The following is an 18,086-nucleotide window of genomic DNA, read 5'->3' on the forward strand; positions in this document are numbered from 1 at the left end:
CTTCTCAGCTCTCTTTATGCAGGCTGTCCGTCCCCTGTTCCCCAACCCCAGCTGGAAGCCTCTTCTATCAGAAAAAAAAAATGTCATCTCTTACGCCTTCCATCTCAATCATACTCAGTAAAGATAACATCAGTCTAGCAACATCCCAGTGTGGCGAACAATCTCACTATGGGGCAATAATCAAACTAAGGCCCATAGACCTGGGAGACATTACAGAAATAAATGCTGTCAGCTTCTTGTAGAGTATCTTCTGCCCCAGAGAATAAACATTGTTACAGTACTGATAATCTGTACTATGGCACATCTCGTGGTTGCAAGAAGTGGTTACAAGTCTTAGACAAGTGAGCCAGCTAATGCAGAAGAGAAACTTGGAAAAGTCTCTGGGCCCTTCCCCATCTGCAGTGTTCAGCTGACTTAGGAGTCTGGCCAGCCGTCATCAGCTAACTATGAGCAGTGCATGCTTTTGCTTGAGTGGCTTCTCTTATGCTTATATCATGTACTGATATCCTGCTAGCCTCCTCCAAAATGGAGCTCCAGTGCAGACATAGCCCGACTCAGGATGTGCTGCAGAAGAAGGAGTTGAATATTGCACCTGCAAGGGCACGAAGATCAGACACTGTACAATACTTGGGACAATTAGTGACTAGAACAAAATTTAAAGCACACATACAAAAATGTCCACCAGACTGGATGATTTACAAACAGGAGGGAAACCCAGCCTCACAGGCTCTAAAACCTTTCCTGCATAGTGCTGACACATAGTAGGGCAGTTTGTCATGACACGGGATAATGCAGTCCATTGATATCAGAGCTGAAGTTCTTTTTTTTTTTTTCTTTATCTTTTTTTCTTTTGCTGGATTTTTTTTAAAAGATTTATTTATTTCATATGTGAGTACACTGTAACTATCTTCAGACACATCAGAAAAGGGCAGCAGATCCCATTACAGATGGTTGTGAGCCACCATGTGGTTGCTGGGAATTGAACTCAGGACCTTGAGAACAACAGTTAGTGCTCTTAACCACTGAGCCATCATTCCAGCCCCCTGTTGGATATTTTTAAAATTTACATTTCAAATATTATCCCCTTTCCCGGTTTCCCCTCCAGAAACCTGCTATCATATCCCTCCTCCCCCTGCTTCTATGAGGATGCTTCCCCACCTACCCACCCTCCCACTTCACCACTCTGACATTCCCCTACACTGGGACACATCCAGCCTTCACAGAACCAAGGGCTTCCCCTCCTAACAAGGCCATCCTCTGCTACATATGCTTCTGGAGCCATGGGTTTCCCCCTAGTGTACTCTTTGGTTGGTGGTTTAGTCCCTGGAAGCTCTGGGGGTACTGGTTGGTTGATATTGTTGTTCTTCTTATGGGGTTGCAAACCCCTTTAGAGCTGAAGTTCTTTATGATTGAGTGAAAGTACAGAAAAGGCAAGATGCACCTTATACTCAGGATGAATGTGTTTAGTATAAGACCAATCTTTTGAACTCAAAATTATTAAATAGCTGTGGGCATAGGTGAACCAGGCTGTAAAGCTTTCATTGGCCACAGGGTGGCATTAACATTCTGTAAGCCAATCAACAATCTCGATATACCAGATTTCTTTTTAATTACAAAAACAGAATTCCAGGTTGGGGAAAGAGGGTTCTATGTGCCCATTCTCCAACTGTTTTCTGACTAATTGGGGGTGGAGTGTAACTTTTCTTTAAAAGGGGGCCATGGAGTATTCAGACAGACTCAATAAATTTCCATGTAATTTTCATAGGTGGCCCTTATGAAAATCCGAATCCATGTGTATGATTTTGTCCTGGTGAGAATGTATGTTCAATATGTCCTTTCCCTGTTCTATATCCCGTTCTTTTCATTAGCCAGTGTGCTTGTGGAGAATAGGTAGCACTGAAAGTGGGTATATTGATCCCTGAAATAGTTTGTTGTGAAAGTCTCTTCCCTAAAGATTACTTGGAATGGGAGTAACATAGGCTGCAGAACTGTCATTACCCATTCTGGACCTACGCATTGTAACATTGTAGCACTTTGCTTAATCTCCTGAGGGTAACAGTTCCCAACCCTATTGGAGTTGAATCTACCTCCAAAGCAGACCCTTCTTCTATGGTTATTCTTTGGTTTCAGACCCTAGAACAAGGGGCTGAGGTGCATATTTTACCTACCAAAGCAGACCTGGCCTCCAGGTTCTCCCAACATCCCCCTGTCCCTACTTAGTATATCTGAACTTCCCAGCCCAGGGACTGGCCTGCCCTTCTCCTGGAGGCTCTTCCCTATATAACCCACATATTTTGGCCTCTCTCTTCTCTTCTATGTTCTTTCTCCCTCTATGTATGCTTTCTCTATCACTCCCTCCCCATAGCGACTTGCCTGGCCTCAGTCCTTGGGGCCTCTGAACTCACCTGAGAGCAGTGTCCTAATAAACCTGCCTTTAATATAATTAAATCTGATTTGAGCTGGAGAGATGGCTCAGTGGTTAAGAGCACTGACTGCTCTTCCAGGGGTCCAGAGTTCAAATCCCAACAACCACATGGTGGCTTACAAACAGCTATAGTGTACTTATATACAATAAATATTTTGAAAAAAAATCTGGTTTGAATTGGCTTATCTCACCAGGGAAATAACTTGTCAGTTATTATAGATCAGCTCCAGAATTGGTTTCCCCTGTAAAAGTATTTCCTCTTATTTTTAAACCTAATGATGGTTTATCGTTTTTCTTCAGTACAGTGCTTACAGCTGTCGTTTTATCTGTACCTCCAAATCCTCCCTCAGACGTGCACTGTTGCATGAAAGGACTATGTAAGGCCATAACAACAAAGGCATTTTTTTCCTCCTGCTTTAAATCGTCAGTCGGGCGGGCACTGAGATCATGACTGCAATCTCCCCTGTAGAATCTCCATCTACAACTCCTGCATGATCTATGATTCTTTTCATGGGTAAACCTTTGGGACCTGATAAAAGTCCAACTGTCTCAGGAGTGTGGCTCCCCAGGATCCTGTATAACTTAAAAGGGTGTGGCGGGTTGAAATGGGCAAGGACTAATAACAGCCATCCTTCGTGAATAGCAGCTTGTACTAATTACAACCTGAAGCCGGCACAAATGTTATCATTTCTGGATTAAGCCCTCTAATTTTGTGTGGCTTGTTGGAGGGCGGGGGAGGGCTCAATCCATTCTCCTGTTGTTGACTGGTATTGTTACTAGGCGATGTATTGCCATCCTTACTATATTTAGATCAGCATTCCTTAGTCCAATGTTTTCCTCTCTTGCATTCAGGGAATAAGCCAGGAGCTCCTTGATTCTGAGCATCTGTTGGTTGTAAGGACAATGTACACTGTTTAAGTGGCCAGGTCAGCAACAATTGAATCATTTGACTGAAATCTGTCTTTGAACAGCGTACGTCTCAAGAGCAGCTAATTTGGCCCTGTGTTTATAGGTCCCTACGTTTCTCCGTAACTCCAGAAAATCCCTAACAGTTCCTGTCTCTCTCTGAGGTCTGATTAGCCCTTGGCAGTCTTCTTTGGCATTGTCAAAGTCCAGCTGTTTTACTAATAAGTCTTGAATTTGTTCCCCCTGTCCTTGCTTCTCCATAGCGTCTTTGAATCTCCCTATGAAATCAGCACAAGACTCAGAGGGACCTTGCACAATTTTTGTGTCACTAGACCTGACCTCAGATGCCCTATCACTTTCCATCCAAGCAGCCATGGCCGTGACCCTGACACGTGGGAGGGATGCAGGCATATTATGCAACATGTGCCGATGATACCCATCTACCAGTCCCTGTCAGCATTTCCTACGTGACATTTCCAGGATCTCTCCTCCGTCCTGGTTGTCAAGCTTTTCACGGGCTTCATCTGTAAGCCACATTTGCCGTTTAGAAAACTGGGAAGGGCTAAGAACCATTTAGCCACTATATAAAAGACATGCGGCAAACACTGTGTGTCACTGCTTCAACCAAAAGAAATTTGTAACAACATGGAGCATTAGGTCCGTAAGAAACACAAACTGTCTTAAAGTCTTTCACTACAGCCACGTCTGATCCCTGATAAACATTTTGATTTTGCAGAAATTACCCTGGAAATACCAAAGGCAGCTCATGAGGCTGGGGAGGAGTTACTAACGGATTCCTTTTTCCTGTGCTGTCCTGCCTTGTAAATTTAGCATTTTCATAGCCTTTCCTAAGTCCTCATCAGGAAGAGGAGGAATTCAATATTAGATTGACCATCGGATTCCAAATTCCATGGTTCAAGGTCATTTCCAGGCAATGGCTGATATATATTTAAAGGAGGCTCCGGTGAGGGAGCATCAGAAGCTGAGGTGAGGATGTTGATGGTGTGTTTTTTCCTTTCTGGTCTTCCTGAATGAGGAGAATCTCCTTTTTCTCCTCCCCTCTCCTCCCCCCCCCCTCTCTCTCTTTCTTGCCTTTTAATAATTTTAAGGTTTGATTATCCAGTTTATTCAAGGGATCATTGCTTATGATGAATGTCCTTACCTTTCCTAGCTGTTTTAATAACAGATTGAATTAATGCCCAAGTGACTCATAATTGACCAGGGATCTCTCCCCCTCGCTTCTAAGCCTTTTCAATATTCTTTTGGATCCTGCCCCATACTTCTTCGCCTAACCTTCCTTCTTCAGGAAAGCAGGGCTTAGAATCATAAACGATATGCAGGGAATCTAAATGTAGTGATTTTGATACTTGAGCTCCTCCTTTCTTTAAAAATGATACAAAAAAGGTCTGGAAAGATAGCTCAGGGGTTAAGAGCACTGGATGCTCTTTCCAAGGTCTTAAGTTCAATTCCTAGCAACCACTTGGTGGCTCACAACCATCTATAATGGGATTCAGTGCCCTCTTCTGCTGTGTCTGAAAACAGCAACAGTGAACTCACATACATAAAATAAATACTTTTTTTAAAAATTCTTTTTAAAAAAGATGGGAAAATGTGACATAAGGCAATGCCTTCCCTGGTTTCTGACCCATTTTTCTCACCCACCTCCTTCTGTGAAGGTCCCAACTTGGATACCTTATAGTCGACTTCAGGTCCCTGTTCAGGTGTCACTCCAGAGCTAGGAGAATGGAACTGATAAATTAGGCAGACTAATGTCTCATGCAATACACAACTTTATTTAGAGCATCAGACAATTTATACTCTGAGGGTTAAGAAGACTCACATGAATAAATTTTCTCATGAGTTCAAGCTGTATTCGGCCACGAGGACAAGCTACATGTGGCAAAAAGATGTTTTACCCTAGAGGTATAGAAGGGCTAGTTTAAGCATTTAATTGAATAACAACAGCCAGCAATAATGAGTAATCTGAAGTAAACTCACTCCCATTTGCTACACCTGGCAGGAGCAGGAAACCACAATTCCATGTTTTGAAGAAGCTGGGGTCACAGGACCCTTGTCTGGTTTTCTTGGGGTAATCTCATAAGCACCCAGACTTCTCTAACACCTGGCTCTATTCCTGGACCACGTTCTGACCATGGGCTACATCTAGAAGTGGAAATGAACTCTTACCTCCTCTAGTTGTTTCTGGTGGTGGTGGTTTATCGAGTCAATAGAAACCCGAAGACAGGACTTGGTATTGGGTTCCTAAGATATTGTTCTAACAGGCCTAACCATGTTAGGGAAGGACCGTTGAAAGATTTCAGAGCTGGGAAAGCTGTTAGTGCTCAAAGCTTAACAGGCTGTCCTGGGAACCTGGGAGATAAGGCGGAGACCTGGCTTGTGCAGTCTTAGAGTTTGAGAGTTCTTCAAAGCCTATCAAAGTCACTCCTGTGATATTTTGAAGTAGGAATCTACGGTTCTGGTCAGTTAGGGCTGAAGAACTGTCTGTGATTAACAAAGGACAAGAACCACCAAACTGAAACGTTCACATTGCTGGAACAATTGATACTGCTTAGTCAGAGCTGAGAAATCAGTGATTAAGAAGAGACCAGCATCACTGAGGATCACAGATCTTAGAGTATTTCCTCAGTATCGGTATGTAGAGGCCGTGGGCCAGTGGGGCCAAGACTGTACCTTGTTCTGTCAGCCAAACTTGGTCATCTTTGTCAATAATACACATTTACTCGGGACTTCACCCACTCTTTACACACTCAGGATTCACCCACTCCTTACACACACAGGAGTCACACACTCCTCACACACTCAGGACTTCATCTACTCCTTACACACTTAGGACTCACACTCTTAACACACTCAGGACTTCATCCACCCTTTACACACTCAGGACTCACACACTCCTTAAACAGTCAGGACTTCACCCACTCTTAACACACTCAGGACTCACACACTCCTTACACACTCCCTCCCTCATAGCTTCCCCCACTCTCCACAGTGTCATGGAAGGTAGGTGAGGCTTGGCACATAAGAGGTCAGGAGAGACTCTTAGTGAAGAAGCAAATGTTTCAACATGTTAAAGAAGCCTCTGCTTAGATAAAAAAAAATTTTTTTTTGCCCTGAATAGAATACATTATGGGGCTGGAGAGATGGCTCAGCCGTTAAAGGCTAGGCTCACAACCAAAAATATAAGAATACATTATGAAATAAAATGAACAATAAGAAAGCACATTCATGGTTCTGTCCCCAGCTCCAAAAAAAAAAAAAGAAAGAAAGAAAGAAAAGAAAAAAGAAAAGAAGAAATCGCATTCATTTTCAATGGAGTTAAATTTTATTTAATTAAAAGTAGCAAATGTCACATAATTTACTTCATCGTGAGTATGTGTTTTTGCACAACTGCGCTGTTATATCAAGCAACCTTTACAGAGTAATCCCTGGGTCCACTGCACTGTACTTTAGAAATCCCCCTTTCCAAGCTTCCACATCAGTCTACAAACTCACGCATAGCTTCGCTGGGCAGGGGTGGTGCACACCATCAATCCCAGAACTTTGGAGGCAGAGGCAAGTGGATCTCTGAGTCTGAGGCCAGCCTGGTCTATAGAGTGAGTTCCAGGATAACCAGGGGCCACACAGAGAAACCCTGTCTCAGAGGGGAAAGGAAGTGGGGACTGGAGAAAAAGAAAAGGGTATAGCTTCTCATTGCAAAGTAGTCAGGGGATCTTTTATCAAGGGAAAAGTCTTTGAAGACTATTTTTGGTTGATTTACAAAATGGCATCTTCCATGCCATTATTAAATCAGTATTTTTTTTTCAGTTAATTTTCCTTCTGCTATAGTGGAAGTAAACAGGTTAAAATTAAAGCAGTTTAGTATCACGGCTGATCAGACATTATGTCATGTCCTACATGCGCTTTAGGGGATGTGTTTACCATTACATGCCTGAATCTAGTTATATTCTGGATAACAATGGACACTGAGGGGCGTGTTTTCCTCACAGACTAGGAGACTATTAAAAAAGTCGGTGCATGGAATTAACAAACAAAAATGGGAATTTAGGCCATGAGGAGTGCGTTGGGATAGCTGAAGATGGAAAAGACTTTATGTTTTTTGTTTTTTTCCATAATCCTATTTCACACGTTTTAGATCACTTGTAGGTTAAGTCATCATTGCTTGGTTACACACGGTTATTGTCCCTTAGGCTCGCTCTGCTCCTTTCGTGTGGGTAGACAATGTATTTTTACCAAACCTGTGCTTGCTAAAGCCCCTCCTCACCAAATAAAAAGCGTAACGGGGAGTCACTGATAGTAATAATTCCCAACGTTTGTTGAAGACAGTGACTGAGATCCGGAAGGGTGGATGTTTTTGTTGCTGTGATACGAGCTGGTATTATCTTAAGTTAGTTTACAGGGAAGTATTCGGGGCCGTGAAAGATGCGTTATTTCCAAAGGAACCGTATCGCATGCTTGTTTGACAGACATTCTCGGGTTTGATGCATCACTGGTTAATTAGTATGGGATCTGCATGCAGCTTCTTACTACAGCCAGTCCGACGGCTCCACCAGGAAAGCCATGGCTACTACAGCCAATCCTCGACGTGTCTCGCGTTCTCCAGCAAAATCCAATGTTTGACGTAGAAACAAGCATGTTTTATTTTTTAAGATACCTGCAAAAAAGAAAAGCAAACTTCAAAGAGGTGCAAAACTTTGTATTAAAGGAGAGAGTTATTGCTATTAAGATGTCCCATGAATTGCTTTGTAATTTAGAGGAATCCCAGCATAGAAATCAAAGTATTTCATATGATTTTTTTACTGGAAACAATTTTTCAATTTTTATTTTATTTAATTAGTTAATTTTATTTATTTTCTATATTTTTATTTTCAGATTTTTATTTGAAACAATTAATTTTATTAGCTAAATTTTAAAACAAGGTAAAACGACCCCCTCGCCCCCGTTGGTATTCTGTCTAAGCTCCTCCTCCACAGTTACCTGGCAACAGCCAGATATGCTCCTCCCCCACAGTTACCTGGCAACAGCCAGGCAAGCCAGCCTGACTATAAAAGGGGCTGCTTGTCCCCTCCTCATTCTCTCTTCTCTTCTCTGCTCTCTTGCTTTCTTCCCTTGTCTCTTCTCTCTCTACTCCCTTACTCCCTTCCCTCCACGTGCTCATGGCCGGCCTTTACTTCTCCCCTCTTTTATTCTTCTCTCATTAAACCTCTCCACCCGGAACCATGTTGGCTTGGTGTGGTCTGATGTACTGAGCCTGAGATTTCTACATCCCCCCCCCGCATCCCCCCACCCCACCCCTGCGTGCTTTCTTCAGTGGTGTTTACTGGTTACTTATTGGCTAGCAGTTCCTCAAACCTGGTTTACCTGACTCAAAGCCCAGAAGCGAGGGAAGCAGGGAGGTGACCTTTAGAGCTTCCCTCTTCTCCTCCAAACTCAATTCCCCAGTCTCATCCACAGCTCTGTAGCAGACTATCTGCTGTGGCCTCCCTTCCCCTCTTCCCCCATCTCCAGCAGATCCTACAGGGTCTCTCACAGTGTCAGCCTCCAGCTCCCTCAGGCACTCCGTGGGAACCCGCTGGCGTCTGCCAGAGAGGCAGGTAGACCAACTTCAGATTTTTACTCCCCTTCCTTTCCTCCATATCCAACCAAGTCTAATTCCCAGCTCTGTAGCAGACTACTGGCAACGGTCTCTCCTCCATCTCTGGCCTCATTCCCAGGGAACTAAGTAGATACTGGTGGAACACCTCCTTTTCCTCCTGTGGACCCCACAGGACAATTCTAGCCCATCTCCATTGGAAGTGTTACAGCTCTGAAGGGAAAGGTATCCTGGGAGTCTGGAGAAAGGAATACCACAAAGTCACACCTCACATCAAACCTCATATGCACAAGAAATGTATTGGGAAAGACACAAGAGGGTGGCTGCCTCTGCTCAGGAAGAAGCATCAAAGAAATGAGCAGGAGGCGGGCTTCATACTGATAGGGTTTCTTGGGGGTGGTGTTGTCCAGGGTAGGGACTGGTGAGCTTAGGGCCCTTGGGGGGTCCTTAGGGGTAGGGACTGACTACTCTTGCACCTCAAGTGGATTACATCTACCCCTAAATGTCAGCTCTTGATACAAGAAATGCATTCTAATCAGAATCTGCAGAGGCCACACCTGCAGGATCTCAGAAGTACTCCTAATCAGGCAACCCAAGCCGCCATACTCTCCTAAGACCAGAAAGGGCAACAGAAACCAAGGAACAAAACAGGCACTCAACAAAGACAAGACCAGATATCCTCACCTAGAATTACAACCATCCCAGACCCAGATGGCTAGACTCCGGTGGAAAAACAGAATCAATTAGCCAGGAAATTATGCTTCACTACAGCAACACCACCACAGCAGGCCCTGAGTAACCGAAGCACAAGGGCAACAGAGAATCCCCGGATGGAGGCATTAGAGAAAGGACTGAAGGAGCTGAAGGGGTTTGCAACCCTGTAGGAAGAACAACAATATCAACAAACCAGACCCCTCTAGAGCTCCGGGGGACTAAAACCACCAACCAAAGAGGAGGGACCCTTGGATCCAGCCAAATATGTAGCAGAGGATGGCCTTGTTGGGCATCAGTGGGAGGAGAAGCCCTTGGTCTTGTGAAGGCTTGTTTCCCCAGTGTAGGGGAATGCCAGGGTGATGAGGTGGGAGTGGGTGGGTGAGAGGGGGAGCATCCTCATAGAAGCGGGGAGGGGGGGAGGAGGAGAGAGGGGGAAACTGGGAAAGAGGATAACATTTGAAATGTAAATGCATAAAATACATAAATTTAGGGGTTGGGGATTTAGCTCAGTGATAGAGCGCTCAAGCGCAAGGCCCTGGGTTCGGTCCCCAGCTCCGAAAAAAAGAAAAAAATATATACAAATTTTAAAAAAGATATATTGCTGAAATAGTTTTCCAACAGGAAAAAAACAAAACAGAAAATCGACAATCATTGGTCATTGACATTTTTCACTATCAATGGTCCCAGTTCCCTAATAAATTGACCTATTAATGTAATGAATGCAAAAACAGGATTCATCTTTCTTCCTCATTCAAGAGAAACAGATCCAAACTTCAAGGGTAAATAGCACCTCAGGGTCAAGATTTGAAAAAGGTATTTCAAGTGAATGAACCCAGGAAGCAAGCTGGTATAGCCATTTTAATATGTCACAAAATAAACTTCAAAACAAGACTGACTGGAAAGGATGGGGAAGGGTGCTACATATTCATCAAAGGAGAAACCCATCAAGGGAATGTCGTAATTTTTAATGTCCATGCACCACACACAGGGCACCCACGTTTATAAAGAGACACCTCTGCAGCTTGAATCACACATTGATCCTGACACAGTGAGAGTGGAAAACTTCAATGCTCCAAGCCCACCAACACATAGGTATATATCCAGAAAACAACAACAACAATAACAAAACTAAACTAAACAAAAATGCTGAAGCTAACTGATAAACCAAATGGACCTAACAGAGACCTATAGAATATTTCACCCAAACACAAAACAATATACCTTCTTCTCAGCAGCTCTTGGAACTTACTCCGGAATTGGCCACACACTTGGACACAAAGCAAGTCTCAACAGATACAAGAGAACTGAAATACCATGCTGCATCCTCTGAAACACTACTGGACTAGAGGTGAAGAACAACAGAAATAACAGAAAGCTTACAAACTCATGACAAACTAAACAACTCTCAACTGAATGGAAAAATGGGTCAGGACAGAAATTAAGAAAAAAATGAAAACACAGCAAAGGCAGTTCTAAGAGGCCTGGCCATTACAACAAGTGCCTACATTAAAAGGGGGGGGCGAGATCTCATGCCAGCAACTTAAAAGCACACCTGGAAGCTCCGAAACAAAAAAGGAGTCACAGCCAAGAGGAGCAGACAGCAAGAGATACAGAAACTCAGGGCAGAAATAGAAATAATAGAAAAAAATTTCACAAGAATCAACGACACAGAGAGTTGGTTCTTTGAGAAAAATCAAGAAGATCGGCAAACTCGTATCCAAATTAAGAAAATTTATGTAGGCTGCCACCAGAACATGTGGCCCAGAATAAGGGTAGGTCTTCCCACCTCAAATGATTCAATAAGGAAAAAAAAAATCCCTCGCAGGTGTAGCCAGATGCTTGAGTTTTAGTTAATTCCAGATGTAGTCTATTTGACAACCAAGAACAACCACCACAGTCACTTCCTTGAAGAATATTTCGGGTGTCGGGGTGTGAGGCAAGGCAGGGCTAAGGTCTTGCCTTTAAGCGTCTGTAAGTTAAATGACCTGGAAGAGAAAATTACAGAGGCGTTCCAGTGGATGGTGCGGTGGCTAATCCAACAGGCGCGTTTGCACAAGGGATTTAACGCATGGGCCTTTGAGGGCACGCTGAATCTAAATTATAGCAGAGAGATTCACTGCAAAGCTGAAACGGCCAAAATTTCACTTCACGTTGGCAATGCCCGACTTATGAAAAGACAAAAAAAAACTTTATTAGATTATAACAACTGATTTTACGATCTACCAGGACCCATCCCAGTATCTGAGAGGTTCAGTCAGGAAAATAGACACCTTCCTGACAGAACAAATTTACATGTGCCCCAAAGGTTATTGAGGTACCGTACACCTCTGAAGGAGACTGAGATATCCTGATCTCTTTCTCTTACTTGCTTCTGTCAGGAAGGTGTCTCTTTCCCTGACTGAACCTCTCAGATACTGCGACGGGTTCTGGTAGATCTCAAAATCTTCCCAAATTTACACATCTCAGAGGATCCTAGGGTCCCCTAGGTGAGCATCTGGAAAAAGCCGGTTGGCAGAGACAGCAGAAGAGAGTCTGTCGCACGGAAGACGGTGAGGGTTTGAGAGTCATACCGTTACGATCTACTTATCTCCTGCGAGGTCGGAGCTTTGCTCACGCTCGGCTTCTTGGTGCAGTTATTGAGCTTCTGTCCAATCATCCGTCTGATGGAGACGTCATCGGCGCTGGGAAACACCTGCTTCGTTACTCCTGCAAGAGATCACAGCGGCACGCACAGGAGCGCTTTGTGAGGCGTTTGCGTCCTGTGAACCGAGGCAAAACACAGCTTTGTCTCCGTTATACCAAAAGGAGCCCACATTGCCCTGACATATTTAATCAGATGAATAGGGTCAGGCTTCCAAAGCACAGCCGAAGCTCACAGAAGGGCGATACTACATAAATCATGCATGTTTGTCGCCCCAGGACATCAGGCAGCTTAAACTCTATGAGCTTTGTTTTTGCCCCAAGCTTTCAAGAACTGATTTTTATTCCTTTCTAATATTAGTCACAACAAATCAATCCCTTATTAAGAAACAGTAAGTAAAGAGTTTGGTCAGAGAATCTCTAACTTTTTTTTTTTTTTTTGGATATTTGCACAAAACAAAACAAAAAATTGGGAAAGGAAGATCATCATTTTTAAGGAGACTCACTCATTTTAAAATCACACGGTTAAAATGAACTCTTTCTAGAAATAAACGAAACACAAGAGAAAGAACTAAGAAAGGGAAAGCAAAACAAATTGTTACTGAAAATTTAAAAGAGTAACAAACACTTGTTTGAATTTTATTAGTTCAAACTTCTCCATTTTGGACACTACTTTTAGTTCAGTATCCATTTCTTTTTCCTTTCTGAGACAGGTCTTATGCAACCTAGGCTGGCTGCGGACTCTTCTGTGGTGCCCAGAATGACCTTGAGTTCCAGACCCTCCCTCACCCATCTCTCAAGCATTGAGATTACAAGTATGCACCACCACACCCAGATTTCAGTTTTCTTGTCTTTTCATATTTAACAACAATATTAGATGATTCTAATTTTTTTCATAAAAAATAAATCTGAAAACAAAAAAAAAAGGACTAAAAAAAAAATAATAACCCAACTGTGAACAGTAACATCATTTCAGGTTTGTGTGAAAATACAATGCAATCAAATGATCACCTATGATTTCTTGAACTTCGTTCTGATTCATAGCTGGTTTTACAACCTTGTCCCTTGAAGTAGAGGATTTTGCCCCAGTCAGACTGTGTGTGGCCATGTATTCATTTGTGTAAAGCACTTGCATTAAATCATTAATAAATTTCTGAGGCTTGCTCTTATTACAACGGGCAATCTGCCATCTCTCAATCGTGAACTACAAAATAAGAAATGATAACTGAGATTAGAAAAAGAGAGGATACCTGGAGAAAAAAATGCTAATTAAGACATACCGAAAACCAGCAATACTCTTTAAGGTGGTATTTACTCCTTAAGGTGGTATTTACTCCTTAAGGTGGTATTTACTCCTTAAGGTGGTATTTATTTACTCCTTAAGGTGGTATTTACTCTTAAAGGTATTTTATACCTTTAGTAGATATTTTATATCTCAGTTAGAGGAAATCATAATGTTTGAAACACCTGTCAGCCTTTGTGAGGTTTTTGCATCAAATACATGCAAATTTAATGGGTCACCTAAATGTGATGCCTTGAGGTCACCTTTATCTTCAACTCTTCATATTTAAGTGTTTGGGAGAACCATGGCTCTCAAAAGATGTACCCCCTAAACCTCTGGCCTCTGTGGATATGTTACTTCCTTGGGGATTTATAAATGTATTTTAAAGTTAAGCATTTTGAGATGGGAGATCTGGATCAGCCAGGAGAGCTCAATGAGTCCTAAAAGTCAATGATGGGGGTAGAAGAGAGGGTCCAAAAAAACCACCGACACCAAGGGAACAAACTAGGAGGAAAGATGTGATGTGGGGCTTACCTGCGAGATGGCCCTAAGCCAAGCGTGAGGGTTTTAGAAGTGGGGGTGACTTCTGCAGCTCAAAAGGAAACTGGGAATTCATTTCTACAACCACTGGAAACCAAATTCTACATTAGTGACCCAAAAAGTGAGCCGGAAAAGATTCCTTTTTAGAGTCTCCCACGAAGAATGCCCCTGTTCAAACACTGCGCTCATGCCCGTGGGCTCTGTATTGGATTCTGGACTTCAGAACTGTGAGATAGTAAATCTGGGTTATGTGATATCACTGAGTTTGTGGCAGTCTGTTGCATGGCAATAGGAAATTATCTACAAAGATTCTGGCACTCAGATTCTGAGGTTACTCAGAAGAAAAAAATATAAAATATACACATACACTCAGATTTGGTATTTCATTACCACCTTGGAGGAGCCATTTTCTTAGGCTTATACCTGAAACTAACAAATTTTTTACACCTTTTAGTTTCTGTCTTTTTGATTAAGAGGAACAAGGAAGGGGTTGGGGATTTAGCTCAGTGGTAGAGCACTTGCCTAGCAGGTGCAAGGCCCTGGGTTCGGTCCCCAGTTCCAAAAAAAAAAAAAAAAAAAAAAAAAAAGAGGAACAAGGAAAACCAAAATGTTGTGCACATCAAGCACGCAGAGGCCCACGTGACACAAAGACTTTAACACATAATTCTGAATTCTGTAACTGGTCTAAGAATTTTATAGTTCAAAAGCTGCAGGTATTCCCCCCCTGATTTATTTGCTTTTAGTTTTTGTAAACGCAGTGTCTGGTTCACAAATATTGCCTCTCATTGTTAACATCGGATGATTCTTTGGGACAGGATTCTAATGGTAGGGACCTATCTGTCTAGACTTTACCTGGTGATGGCACCTCACGGCCTCACTCCTCTCTTAGTTCCTGGGTTAGGCCTTTCCAGAGAACCAGAGGGAAGACAGTCAACCAACCTGCTTCTCGCCAGGCTGCTGCTCTTCCTCAGCCTTCAGGGAACTTGGGGAGCTGGAAGTAGAGTTGGAATTACTGCACAGAGAGGCAAACGAATCTGGGGAGGAGTTGTTTGTTGCTCTCCAGAGAGTGGATGCTGGCGTGGACATGGCCCCTCCACTCTTAAGAAGGGTCTCTGCCATTCCGACCAGTTCTTCAAACTGGGTGACTGCCTGCGGTAACACTGGAACGGCAACACGAAAGTAGCGTTTTACAAACACATCAGTAGCATGGCATTTGTGTGTGTGTGTGTGTGTGTGTGTGTGTGTGTGTGTGTGTTGCAAAGGGATCTAGAACTTTTTACTTCTTGTAATAAATCAGCTTGATAATGAGTTTTGAAACACTGGTTATAGTTGAATGTCTATGTATTACTTTGAATTAAAAACAATGTTTCAAAAGTTAGTTCTTCTTTAACTGTTAGGACTATGCTTTGAGGGCATGGTAACTCTTGCGTGGTGACATACCGTTTTATCAGCCACCTCCCAGGAACCCACCTTAGGCCAATGTGAGTGACACGATACAATTAACCATAGATTAAAATAAGGTTTGTGATTGTTTAGCCACAGAGCCAGATTTCATCAAACTAATAATTCTGTGCTGCTGCAACTCAAACCCATGTTGTCACGTATTAAATATGAATTTTGGAGATCAACTGAATTACTCTGTTTCTACATTATTGGAAAGTTACATATTCAGGGTTTCATGGGACCCTGTAAACTTGCTATAGCTTGTTTGTCTTCTAACGAAAAAAATGGCTTGTTGTCGGAGCTGGGAGAGACGTTGGACTCAGCCTAACTTAATTCCTCACTCGGTGGTTAAGGGCGCTGCTTGTTAGAAACAGGGGGCCGGCCTCTGAGTTCCTTTTGGGGGGCTATCTCGATGAGGCATATTGTTGAACTATAATCTTAACAATGACTGGTGATGTATTCAAATCAGGACACGAGTGCTGTGTTAGCAGGAAGATTTAATAAAGTAAATCTCCTTGCTTGCTCTTTCAGCAAATACATTAAGCAACCCTGCCCCCATGTGCTGCTGCTTAGTCAATCAACGATTCTGTACCGAATGAGAGCAAGGTCAACCCTTGGGTTTTCCTAAAGCAACAGGGGCAGGCATGTGCTGAAGGTGGTGAATCCTTGAGAACACACCTAGGAGTTCATGCTAACAGGGTCACTATGAGTTGAGACGTCCACACCCAATCATCTGAAGTAGAGGTTGGACACAGGCAGAAATAAATAAAAAAAACCAACTAATGACACAGTGTTCGAACACACGGGCAATCAATAAACCCATCATACACTTACATAACACGGTTTCAGGAAGTCTTTGGGCACCGAATTCTGGGGAGCCTCCTGAGGGTCAATATTCTACATACAGTCACAGTGTTGGTGGGACAGAGTGTCCATCGCAAGAGCTTCAGATTTGGTGGGCTAGGACTCTGCCTTCTTTGTGTTCTACTCTGTATTCCCCCTTCCTCCCTCCCCACCCAAACTCGACTGTAACTACAATGGGATTCAATGAATTCTGTGAGTTTGTTTGTTTGTTTGTTTTCCCTAGCAAATTATCAAGGGCAGGGTGGTATGGGAAAACTTTTCAATTTTGTAGCTGGTGTCACGATTGGGCAAGTTTGCCATTCTGGAGGCTAGCCTGTAGACCCAAAGAAGTGAAAGTGTCTAAGTGTCCTGAAGACGGAGGGGGTATGCTCGGGCTTTTAGATGACTCATCACTGAAGGTTCATCTGTTGAGTGGCTGGACCCCAGCTGGTTGTGGAAACTTTAGGAGGTGGGCCTAGCCGGAGGAAGGGGCCCCACGGCGCACGCCTGAACCTTATACCTGGTCCCTGGCTCGCTATCTCTGCTTCTTGTCCTCTCTGACATCAACCACTTCTCCATCCAATGCTCTCCCTCACCCTAGGCCCCCAAACAGAACCAGACGCCCGCAAACTTAACCCTCTGAAGCTACAAGTCAAAGGAAATCTCTCCTTCTTGAAGCTGCTTGTATTAGATGTTTTGACAGAGTAGCACCAAAAGCAATCTGACCTAAGGCTATAAGAGGGAGGGTTGGACTCCGGGAGCACAAGGTCCTTCTCTGAGGCGGTCAATACTGAGCTGGGAGCAGGAAATGGAACGGATTAAACAGCCACAGAGGAGAGAGGTCATCAGGGGCAGAGGTACACATGCTCTCTGCACTTGGAGATCCAAAGTGTCAGAGCTGGAATGTAGAGAAGACAGAATCCGACGTGAAGTGGGGCTTCGAGGCTCTTTATGGGTTTCTCCGATCACAAAGGTTGTACTCGTGCACCGGGCTATGCCTTTTTTATCTCAACTTTCTTATCTCTGTTGGCATTTGCTATGTGACAAAGTTGGAACCATACTGACACACACACAGTATTGTGACCCAGCTCTCCTTCCAATTAAGGCCAGGGGGTGAATGTTTTGCCTGTTTGATTAGCTCTTGGAACACGTGGATTTTGAAGTCTAACTTACATAGTTAAACGAAGAAATAAGGTAAGGAAAGGGGATGAGTTGAGTCAGGAAGTTCTTCACAGTCCTGTAAGAAATCCCCTTGCTTTAAATGTGGACAAGTGTGGTTCTTCCAAAACTCAACATCAGCAGCTTCCAAAATATACCTGCCGCTTGGCATTTTGATCTTTTCTTTTCTTTCTTTGTTCTAAATAATACTCTAAGATCCATTCACACTATGTGTATAATCAATCCCCCCCTTTTTTTGCTGACTAGTATCCCACTACTCTGAAATTTATTCTCCGTGATGAATAATCAGCTTACCCATGGGAGGATTGCCATTAGAAGACACAAACTGTGATGATGTCTCTGATCATGTTGATACTGAAGAGTCCAAGAGCCTAGTAGGGTCACCAGGTACAAATGTTTTCAAGACTCAGGTCACTATGTTAAAGGACTCTGCAGAAAGGCTTTCCTAACTTACACCGTCATCCGTCATATAAGCCCTTTTTTGACCTCGAGTCAACAATAAA

At 43.2% G+C, this 18,086-nt stretch overlaps 1 protein-coding gene across 3 annotated transcripts in view; it reads right to left on the reverse strand.

Moving 5' to 3' along the window:
- Positions 1–6,651: 6,651 nt before the first annotated feature.
- The window catches only part of Bend6 (BEN domain containing 6), a 54,456-nt gene continuing 43,021 nt past the window's right edge, over positions 6,652–18,086 (reverse strand). For 2 of the 3 annotated variants that reach the window (XM_063267364.1, NM_001393774.1), the window contains exons 4-7: positions 15,058–15,278; positions 13,308–13,500; positions 12,227–12,362; positions 6,652–8,003 (exon numbers count right to left, since the gene is read on the reverse strand). In XM_063267364.1, coding sequence (XP_063123434.1) covers positions 12,229–12,362; positions 13,308–13,500; positions 15,058–15,278 — 548 coding nt within the window. In that variant the 3' untranslated portion in view covers positions 6,652–8,003; positions 12,227–12,228. The remainder of the gene's footprint in view (positions 8,004–12,226; positions 12,363–13,307; positions 13,501–15,057; positions 15,279–18,086) is intronic. The other variant, XR_010054613.1, reaches the window with a different exon arrangement.

Source organism: Rattus norvegicus, chromosome 9 (genome assembly GCF_036323735.1).
Source record: "Rattus norvegicus strain BN/NHsdMcwi chromosome 9, GRCr8, whole genome shotgun sequence".
Lineage (NCBI taxonomy): Eukaryota > Metazoa > Chordata > Mammalia > Rodentia > Muridae > Rattus > Rattus norvegicus.